Source organism: Scyliorhinus canicula, chromosome 8 (assembly GCF_902713615.1).
Source record: "Scyliorhinus canicula chromosome 8, sScyCan1.1, whole genome shotgun sequence".
NCBI classification, from domain to species: Eukaryota; Metazoa; Chordata; class Chondrichthyes; order Carcharhiniformes; family Scyliorhinidae; genus Scyliorhinus; species Scyliorhinus canicula.
In genome coordinates this window covers 167514676-167526272 of record NC_052153.1, presented here as the reverse complement: position 1 = coordinate 167526272, position 11597 = coordinate 167514676, and the positions used below count along the sequence as shown (strand labels likewise).

General features: G+C 43.1%; 1 protein-coding gene across 9 annotated transcripts in view; it reads right to left on the bottom strand.

Moving 5' to 3' along the window:
* Positions 1-502: 502 nt before the first annotated feature.
* The window catches only part of LOC119970677 (caspase-3-like), a 77586-nt gene continuing 66491 nt past the window's right edge, over positions 503-11597 (bottom strand). For all 9 annotated transcript variants that reach the window (XM_038805678.1, XM_038805679.1, XM_038805684.1 and 6 more), the window contains 2 exons: positions 9566-9689; positions 503-2561 (listed from right to left, as the gene is read on the bottom strand). In XM_038805678.1, coding sequence (XP_038661606.1) covers positions 2332-2561; positions 9566-9689 — 354 coding nt within the window. In that variant the 3' untranslated portion in view covers positions 503-2331. The remainder of the gene's footprint in view (positions 2562-9565; positions 9690-11597) is intronic.

Below are 11597 nucleotides of genomic sequence, written 5' to 3'. Positions count from 1 at the left end.
TTATTTCAGTTACGCGATGTCTGGGAAGAATTAAAATTAACACCGTGGTCGGATTCTCCGACTGCGTCCACCCGGCAACTGGAGAATCCCGCATAAGGTCAATGGAGTTTTCCATTGTACGCGGCTCGCCCATGGCGTTCTTGCAGCAGGCGGGACAAGAGAATCCAGGCAAATATTATGTAATACAATAATAATCGCTTATTGTCACAAGTAGGCTCCAATGAAGTTACTGTGAAAAGGCCCTAGTTGCCACATTCCGACGCCTGTTTGGGGAGGCCGGTACAGGAATTGAACCCGCGCTGCTGCCTTGTTCTGCATTACAAGACAGCTATTTAGCCCACTGTGCTATACCAGCCCCATTAAAATCAAAGTGGAGAATGTGGACATCGATCCCACTACCTCTTACATGCAAAGCAAGCGCTCTACCACTTGAGCTAATTCCCCCTAATATTAATTGAGCTAATATTCAGTATCCAGTACATTTTTAAGAAGCTTCAAATACTGATAGTTCAAATGGTTTGAGGTTTAATCATACAGTGCAGAATTAAACAGGCTTTAGCTGAAAAGTACATAGAATCAAGTTGTAAATATTTCAAATGTTGTGAAAAGTCAAAGCATGCACCTTAGCATTAATTTCATTCATAAAACCATTACTCCACTGCTCTGATGAAAAGGTTGATGTACAAAAATCTGCTGTGCCAACAAGTAAAGGGTTTGTCATGATGGGAAGACACCGAACAGAAACAGTCGTCAATTTTCCCACTCGTTCCATAAGAGACAGAGAGGAAGCAAAAAGGCACAGGTTGTCTGTAAGTATTGCAGAGGCTCCAGAATCTTTGTGAGGCGAGAGAGCAAGTTCTGCTAGTGTTTTAGTAGGAAATAATATGGAAAAATTGAGACCGACAGAAATATAATCGCTCAAAAATGCGTTCCCTAAACAAGATTTCAGTCTTACAAATTAGGAGTTGGGAATTCCCAGTTACGCAGTGCAAAGGTACAGATTCATTTGATAAAAACAAACTTCAAATGGCATCCATGAAGTTGTGCTTGATATTTCGCTGGCTTAAAAACACTGCATGCTATAAGAGCTTACTTTTACAGTGACTTTGGTATAAAGAACTTGAATGCAAGGAAACATATTGGTCAGAAATCACCCTGCCCAACTCCCGCAAACTTTGAAGTTGACAGCATAAGTTTTGAAAATTGATATACAGCGGAATAGTCAAACAACCTCCTCTCAGGCATTCAAACTTCTATTTACATAATGAATTTCACTACCTGAGAATTTCCCAATGTTTCACAGCCAAAATATTTTTGAAATGTATTCACTATTGTAATGTACTTAAACATGGCAGCTATTTTGCACAAAATGAGGATCGCAAACACCTAAAATGACCATATTATGGTCAAATATGACTATTTAATGCTGCTGGTTGAGGAACAAATGCTGGTCAAGGCACGGGAAAAAGCCATTTTCTTCAAATGTAAGTATGGGATCTTTTATGTCCAACCAAAGGGGAGATAGGAGCAGAACCTGTCAGCCCGTCGAGCCTGCTCCGCCGCCACTCAATTACACCATGGCTGATTGTCTATCTTGCCACTTTCCTGGGTGAGGCGGAAGGAAGACAGAGACTGTTTAAAGTGTCATCTGAAATATAGCAACTGTCGGTTCAGCATACAAACTAGGATCTTCATTTTAGTGCAATATTAAAGAATGCTGAAATTCCTGGAGAGGAGTTTGAACTCTCGATCTTCTGGTTCAGAGGTGAAAGTGTTACTACTGACCCAAGTTTGAATTAACAGACTGCAATGGATAGTGTTTTAATAAGTTGGTGATAAAAATGTTACATATTTAAAAGACCCTAAAACTAATTTTTCAACAGTATGTTAGTATCCTTAGTTGCTCCCCATTGGGCTACCTCGCAACTGTGAAAAACGTTTGTGCATGTGAACATGTAATATCTATTCAGACACACACATGCCCTCAGACACTATTTTACCTAAAGCTACTTTAGAGTAAAAAATACTGTTCGAGAAATCAATAAAAGCTTGCAAGTTGCTCTTGGTGATAGAAGTCACAAAACAATTGATGATTTTCAAGATTATTGGAAAGATGTTATATTGAACAATTTAGTTGGACAGACTTGAGAAAATACATTCATTTGACCAAAACAACCAGAACTAAAACTATTCGATTGGCTATTTTGGTTAAAACAGCTACTTCTCTGCAAACAGGTAAATTGGAAGCTGCAGGAAGCATTTAATCTTGAAATGGATCTGTTGAAATGGATCTGAAAACAATATGCAATTCCACACATTTCCAAATGGGTCTTAATGTCTAAAGTACAGTTCCTTCGTGAGCATTGAAACAATGCAAGGGATTTGCTTCTTTTCATTGCAGGCCACTGTATTAGTGTTGGATTCAAATTCTAGTGCCACTTTGTAGTTGACTCGGGTAAGCAACTGCATGATCTCCAGTTCCTTGCCATAGCTATTCAGTATGTCGCACAATGACTGAATGAACCACGAACCATTCCCTGTATTTCGCCAGGAATAATAGCCTAGAAAAGATTAAATAAACCATCACACAGTTTCATACTTTTGAGAATTTCATTAGAAAACATTTCAAATCAATAACAATGTAATAGTCATAAAATATACATACATGGAGATTAACTTCATGTGCTCACTCTAGAACCTGAAATTGTTAGTATTCAATATACTTTAACTATCTTTCCTCCAAAATACACTTGTGAAATAATATGAGGAGTCTGAGATGTGAAAAATATCGGGTGAGCTACAGAAAACAGGGTGAGCTCCCTGAAGTTGTGGAAATAAAATACATGTATTAGCCTGAGGCCTCACTCGCCAGTCCTTGCAGGGTAAAAAACCTTTCATGTGCAGCAGTTTCTGCCACCTACACCAGCCTCCTTCTACATGCTGTGGGCAAGAATATTCTCCGGATTACACTGTTGATGGAAAAGACCCAGCGTGCATTCAACTAGGACTCATTCTGCCAAGCATTCCATTATAGAAGGAATGCAGAATCCAGACAATTTTCCCAGCTTTCAAAAGCAACAAAATCCAGAAAAATTGCCAATGTTTTTTTCATTCCTGTGTGCAGATGGTGAAAATGATGAGTTTGTTTACATCTCGCAGATGTTTCAGAAGAGTTTATGTAGTTGCTCAGGAAAATCCCCACAGCTGCAATTTATAAATCTCTTCAGCAATTCAATCCAACCTGGAGCATACTGTCTTCATTGCCTTGGTGGCTTTCCAACATTAGTAATTGCAGGGACCTCATTCATGTACCATGTTGGTCACTGTATAACCATGGCCCAAAGTGCCTGAATCATCTTTGAATAATTTGTTCTGCCAGTCACAAGGGTGACATCATCTGTAACTTTTCTGGTATCTGGTGTTGCTATGCACCTTTGCTACATTGTGTGTTCACTGGTTCCCGGCTTTTGCAATAGGAACAGTTCCCCCATCTATTCTTGTGTATAGCTGTCTCAACCTGCTTTGCTCCAAAGAGAACAGCTCCAGCTTCTCCAAATTATCCTTGTAACTGAAGTCCTTCATCTCTGGAACCATCCTCATAAATCATTTCTGCACCCATATGCCTTCACACCCTTCATAAAGCGTGATGCTCAGAATTTAGCACAGTACTCCAGCTGAGGCTAAACCAGTGTTGACAAAGGTTCACCACTGCTTCCATGCTTTTTTGAGCTCTTATGCATCTACTTATCAATCCAATAATCCTGTCAAGAATGGTGTTTCACAGTAACTGCTTGCTCAGTCTGTCCTGCAACCTTGAGAGCTCTTATGCATCTATTTATCAATCCAATAATCCTGTCAAGAATGGTGTTTCACAGTAACTGCTTGCTCAGTCTGTCCTGCAACCTTGAAAGAACTGAAAGAAAGAGATTTATATAGCGCCTGACATCTCAAAGCACTTTACAGCCAATTCAAGGTTCATAGAGCTTTTACAGCACGGAAAGAGGTCCTTTGGCCCATCATGTCCCCGCTGGCCATCAAGCACCTATCTACTCTAATCCTATTTTCCAGCACTTGGTATACTATGGCATTTAGAAGGTTCCCACCTCTATGAAAATGAAAATCGCTTATTGTCACGAGTAGGCTTCAATGAAGTTACTGTGAAAAGCCCCAAGTCACCACATTCCGGCACCTGTTCGGGGAGGTTGTTACAGGAATTGAACCGTGCTGCTGGCCTGCTTTCAAAGCCAGTGATTTAGCCCAGTGTGCTAAACAGCCCCTTGAACTACCACCCTTTTAGGTAGTGAGTTCCAGTTTCCAACCACCCACTGGATGAGAAGATTTTTCCTCACATCCTTCTAAACTTCCTACCACATACCTTAAATTTATGGCACTTGGTTATTGACCCCTCCGCTAAGGGGAAAAGTTCCTTCCGATGCCCCTCATAATTTTATATACCTCAATCAGATTCCCGCTCAGCCTTCTCTGCTCCAAGGTAAACAACCCTCGCCATTTGTAGGAATAACCTTTGCGGGATTGTAAGTTACAGGAAAATTTAAGCCTGAACGATCCTTCTGATTGAAAGCAATTGCTCAATAAGACATGGAGTTAATGAATATACATATTGGTTACAGTTGATACTCTACTTGGTCAGAGTTTCCTATTATTTACTCGTACCAATGAGTTTTGGCCTGATTTTACAATTCACTGTATCTCGTAGTTTACAATCCTGAGTCAGTAACCAAACGTCAAATACTTCTGAAAATAAGTTAGTTGTGGGGAGCACATACACTCCAAAGATACCTTAATGCTTTGGTGAGACCATGCCTGAAAGACGCTGCACATTTAGTCTCCACATTTAAGAAAGGATATGCTTGCTTTGGAGGGTAGCACAGCCAAGGTGCATTAGATTTGTCTTTGGGATGAGAGCACGGCACAGTGGTTGGCACCGCTGCCTCTCAGTGCCAGGGACTAGAGTTCGATTCCGGCCTTGGGTTATTCTGTATGGAGTTTGTAATATCTGCGAGGGTTTCCTCCGGGTGCTCTGGTTTCCTCCCACAGTCAAAAGATGCGTAGGTTAGGTGGATTGGCTATGTTAAATTGCTCCTTAATGTCCAAAGGTGTGCAGGTTGGGTGGGGTTAGGGGGAGAGAGCAGGAGAATGGACCTAGGCAGGTGCTCTTTCAGGGGATTGGTGTAGACCCAATGGGTGGAATGGCCCCCTGCACCGTAGGGAATCTGTGGGTTTTATGACTGCCCCGTGGTGAGAAGCCAAGTCAATTGCATCTCTATTCTCAAGTTTAGAAGAATGAAAGGTGATATCATTGAAAGTTGCATTCGTGCCACACAAATGCCAGGCAATGACCATCTCCTAAAAGAGAGGATCTAACCATCGCCCCTTGACATTCAATGGCATTACCATTTCTGAATCCCCTACAGTCAACAGCCTGGGGGTTGCCATTTATCAGAAACTGAACTGAACTATCCTACAGCGAGTAACTCACCTCCTAAACCCCCCCCCCCCCCCCCCCCCCAAGGACTGTCCACCATCTACAAGGCATAAGTCAGGAGTGTAATGGAATACTTCCCACTTGCCTGGATGTGTGCAGCTCCAACAACACTCAAGAAGCTTGACACCATCCAGGACAAAGTCTGCTTTATTGCTACCCCTTCTACAAACATTCGATCCCTCCACCACTGACGAGCAGTGGCAGCCGTGTGTACCATCTACAAGCTCAAAATGTGCAGGTTAGCTAAATTGCCGCTTAGTGTCCAAAAGGTGAGGTGGGGTTTCTGGATTATAGGTATTGGGTGGAGGTGTGGGCTTAAGTAGGATGCTCTATCCAAGGGCTGGTGCAGACTCGATGGGCCGAATGGCCTTCTTCTGCATTGTAAATTCTATGATGAACCCCACCCTAACCAGCCTATCGATAGCTGAAGCACAGAAGCCCAAACAACATCCCGGTGCGTTTTCTCTGATGTTGACTGAGGTAAATATTGGCTAGGACACCAATAGACCCTTGCTCTTCTCTCAGTCAGTGGGATCTTTTACATCCACCCAAGCAGGCAAATGGGGCCTTGGTTTAATGTTTCCTGTATACATACCTCTTGGTCTCTGTTCTACATCACCTTTAGAATTGTAATTTTTGTTGAGAAGAATGAAGATTGGCAATATAAAACAAAGTATATCACTTTGCCTTCTCCACATTAAATTTAATTGACTTTGCGCTCCACCGATTCCACTAGCCTATGTCCTCTTGCCGTCCAACTCTTCATCCTTACAGTTAACAATACTCCCAAGGATCATGTCATCTGCAAATTTTGAAATGGTGCCTTGCAAACCCAAATCTGGGTCATTAATATAAGACCATAAGACTTAGGAGCAACGTAGGCCATTCGGCCCATCGCGTTTGCTCCACCATTTAATCATGGTTGATATGTTCCTCATCCCCATCCTCCTGCCTTCCCCTCCTAACCCCTGATCACCTATCCATCGCGGTCTTAAAGACACTCAGCGATTTGGACTCCACAGCCTTCTGCAACAAAGTTTCACAGGTTCACCACCATCTGGTTGAAGAAATTCCTCCCCATCTCAGTTTTAAAGGATCATCCCTTCAGTCGGAGGCTGTGGCCTCGGGTTCTAGTTTTTCCTCCCATTACAAACATCCTCTCCGCATCCATTCTATTTAGGCCTCTCAGTTATCCTCTGAGTTTCAATAAGATCCTTCTAAATTCCAACTTTCAGTACAGACCCAGAGTCCTCAACCATTCCTTATACGACAAGCTCTTCATTCCAGGGATCATTCTTGTGAACCCCCTCTGGACCCTTTCCAAGACCAGCACATCCTTCCTTAGATACAGGGCTCAACTGCTCACAACTGGAATGCACTTCCAAGTGAGGTGGTTGAGGCAGATACGTTAGAGACCTTTAAGACTTATCTGGATAGGAACATGGACAGACGGGGTATAGAAGGATACAGGCGGTTGGTCTAGATAGGACACGTGATTGGCGCAGGTTTGGGAGGGGCGAAGGGCCTGTTCCTGTGCTGTATTATTCTTTGTAATACTCCAAATGGGGTCTAACTTAAGCCTTATACAGCCTCAGAAGTATACCCCTGCTCTTGTATTCTAATCGTCTCGACATGAATGCTAACGTTGTATTTGTCTTTCCAACTACCGACTCAACCTGCACGTTAAACCTTAAGAGAACCTTACTAGGACTCCCAAGTCCCTTTGTGCTTTTGATTTCCTAAGCCTTTTCCCATTTCGAAAACAATCCATGCCTCCATTCTTCCTACCAAAGTGCATAACATAGAACATGGAACAGTATAGCACAGTACAGGCCCTTCGGCCCACAATGTTGTTCCGACCACTTATCCGAATCCAAGATCAACCTTACCTACACCTCTTCAATTTACTGCTGTCCATGTGCCTGTCCAAGAGTCGCTTAAGGCTAGCCACTCTATCCATGCCTCCCATCACCTTGTACACCTCTTATCAAGTCACCGCTCTTCCTGCTTCTCTCCAGTGAGAAAAGCCTCAGTTTCCTCAACCTTTCTTCATAAGACATGCCTTTTAGTCCAGGCAGCATCCTGGTAAATGTCTTCTGCACCCTCTCCAAAGCATGCACTTCCTCCTATAATGAGGCGAACAGAACTGGACACAATATTCCAAGTGTGGTTTAACCAGGGTTTTATAAAGCTACAGCAAAACCTCACGGCTCTTAAACTCAATCCCCCTGTTAATGAAAGCTAACACACCATACGCCTGCTGAACAATTCTATTAACCTGGGTGGCAACTTTGAGGGATAACCTTCCACGTTTCCACATTACATTCCATTTGCCACTTCATTGCCCACTCTCCTAGCCTGTCCAAGTCCTTCTGCAGCCCCCTTGCTTCCTCAATACTGCCTGTCCCTCTGCATAACTTTGTATCATCTGCAAATTTAGCAACAGTGCCTTCAGTTCCTTCTTCCAGATCATTAATGTATATTGTGAAAAGTTGTGATTCCAACACCAACCCCTGAAGCACACCACTAGTCACTGGCTGCCATCCTGAAAAAGACCCCTTTATTCCCACTCTGCCTTCTGCCAGTCAGCCAATCTTTCCATGCTTTTTGCCAGTCAGCCAATCATATATCCATGCCAGCATTTTACCCATAACTTATTAACAGCCTCCTTACGGCATCTTGTGAAAGGCCTTCTGGAAATCTAAATAAATCACGTCCATTGGTTATCCTTTGACTAATTTCCTTGTTACCTTCTCTGTTGCAGACATGACCTCCCTTTGACGAAGCCATGCCCACTCGGTCCTATTTTATCATGCACTTCCAAATACTCCACAATCTCATCTTTAATAACGGACACTAAAATCTTACCAATGACCGAAGTCAGGCTAACTGACCTATAATTTCCCGTTTTCTGCCTCCCTCCCTTCTTAAACAGTGGGGCTACATTAGCCATTTTCCAGTCCTCTGGGACCTTCCCTGCCTCCGATGATTCCTGAAAGATCACCACCAATGCCTCCACATTCTCTTCAGCTATCGCCTTTAAAACACTGGGGTGTAGTTGATCCGGGACAGCTGATTTATCTAACTTAAGACCATACAGTTTCCACAGAAGCTTCTCCTCAGCGATGGCCTACACTCATCTCTGCCCCCTGATTCTCCTGAAGTTCTGGTATCCCACTGGTGTTTTCCACCATGAAGATTGATGCAAAGTAACTATTCAGTTCCTCTGGCATTTCTTTGTTTTCTATTACTACTTCTCAAGCCTCAATTTCCAGTGGTCCTGTGTCTATTCTTGCTTTTCTCTTATCTTTAATATATTGAAAAGAACTCTGGCTCACAGTCATATTTTATCCTCTCCCCCTTATTGCTTTTTTAGCTGTCCTCTGCTTGCTTCTAACTTCTAAAGGCTTCTCAATCCTCTGACTTCCTACTAACCCTCGCCAGCTTGTATGCTTTTTCTTTTATGCTGCCCTTGACTTCCCTCGTCAGCCATGGATGCCTTGTCCTCCCCTTAGCATGTTTCCTCCTCTTTGGGATGTACTTCTTTTGTGCCTCCCGAATAACCCCCAAAAACTCCTGCCATTGCTGTTCCCTGTCTTTCGTGCTAGGCTCCATTTTCAATCAACTCTGGCCAGCTCCTCTCTTATGTCTTTGCAGTTACCTTTATTCATTTGTTAATTGTAAATGTATATTGTGAAAAGTTGTGATTCCAACACCAACCCCTGAAGCACACCACTAGTCACTGGCTGAGATTATCCAGTATTTTCTGTTTATGGTACAACCTTATGGGTATCTTCTGGGTCAAGCAGCATGAAATCAAAACGGTGATGCCTCAAATATCCAACAAGTGATCAGAATAATGGACTGCTTGCACACCGGACCACAGCTACTGTTTTGGCACTCAACTATCAAATCTTCCTCCAACAAGCATAAAGCTTTCATCGGAATGGTCTCTAATGAAAGTGGGTTGCTCTCAGTCATTCTGTACTCTATTGACCACCTTGCAACTGAAGCAAGAACAATAGCTTCAATACCAGAACATTCTGCTTTTTCACTCACCAGGTGCTGTAGAATAAGCATACAGGAAGTCAGCCTCAATGGGTATTTTGCTCAGGGAAGCATGGGTTGCCTCTGGAACACTGTCTGTCTCAACACCTGCATCAAACTCAGTTCCTCGACAGGCCTAAAGAGCAGACAAAGAGCAAAAAGCAATAAAACCACAGTGCGTAAACATGAAACTGAAATAAAACTCAAACAAATTACTTAAATTAGTCAAACAATCAGCATTTCGCATTTTGACAACAGCAAATCACACACCTCCATAGGTCACTTGGAGCAAAGGATATTTGTGTGTGTTTCAATTTTTGACCCACTTTTATTTATACATGTTGAATTCTGTTGAAAGGGCATTAAAGATATAACCTGGTTATTCCTAACAGGAGAGTTTAGACAGATTATTTAACTGTGAAGGCATGTTACTGTGCCTCATAACATGATAAAGCCAAGGTGTCTACCTGCTTAGACGAAGCATCATCGTGTCTCAGGCAACCTCTGCCCAAAACACATGACCAAATGAAATCATATGACCATTTATTGGTTTACCCATAAAATCCCAACAGTGCAGGAGACCATTCGGGCCATCCAGTCTGCACCAATTCTGTGAAAGAGCAACTCACCCAGGCACCCCCCCCCCCCCCCCCCCCCCCCCCCCACCCCCCACTTAACCGTTGGAAACTAAGGGGTAATTTAACATGGTCAATCCACCCAACTTCTCTTTTGAGGTCTTACTGTGCATAAATTAGGCATTGAATTCTCTGCCTGCAAACCTGTGACCATGCCTCAAAAAGGTAAACAGTTGGATATAAAATGCACCGGAGTATTGTAATGATATGTAGACGGTCATGAAACTAAGGGGTTAATCAGAACACCCGGCTGTGGCACAACCACTAGAGGGCACTACACAACTCATTATAAAACCAGACACACACTAGACCCTCCCTCTCACTCCCGGCAGGGACTGTAGGATTAGCACCAGAATAGTTTAGATCTCAGACTGGGTCACCACATGTGGCTCAGATCTCAGTTATACAGTTAGTTATTATCACTGAGTTACTAGAGTCAGATCAGCAGAGTGTCAAACTCATTTATCTAGTTGTTGTGACTGAATAAATCCTTTTAACTCACTTCAAGGGTTGGAGTGTCTTTCAACATTGTCTATAGTCAGTAGAAACTTATGTTAATCAAACAGCATAACATAACAAGTATCTGGAGAATGACAGCATTATATTTATCCAGGTTTTTTTTCTCTCATCCCACAGTAATTAAGAATGACCATTTTCTGGATATACATTTATTCCATCAAAAAGATTTACTACCTATGCTGACAAACGCCATTCTCTGTTAGTTACCTTAAGACTCCCAAATCTTAGAATCACCCTATTGTTTGTACAAAAATACTGATTTGTATCCAAGACTGAACTCAGCTGGATTAAGAAAAAAGTGAAAGATGAAACTGGCCAGGATTGCTATTAATAATAATTTCAAAGGTTCCGGTGGCGGCTATGAAGGAGTAAGTCGCACATTTGGTGGCACATTTCCCCCGGACTATTCACATTTTAAACGGTGAATTTGAAGGCTGAGGCAATTGGGCACCATTTCCACGTGTTAGTGTATGGAGCAAAGAACCAGAAGTGTACAAAAAGGCAGAAATAAAAAGTTAGCCAAGAGCTGTGTTGAAGCTGCAGCAAGAGACAGCATGGCCAACGACCGGACCCCTGGGTGGTGGCGCAGCGACCAACAGAGCAGTTGATGCAGGTCATCAAGGATGGTTTTGCCAAGCAGAAGCGGGAATGTTTGCACCCGATTAAAGAATCGATCGATCGGCTAGAGCACAGATTGGACGCCCAGGATCGGACGATCCAGAAGGTTGAGAAGGCGCAGGCTGAGCAGGAGGAGCATCAAACAGCGGTGGAGCTGGAGGTGGGGGTGCATCGGGACCAGCAGAAAAGGCTTCTGGAGAAGATGGAGGACCTTGAAAATCGGTCCCGCCGGCAGAACTTAAGAATTGTCGGGCTCCCGGAGGGGGCTGAGG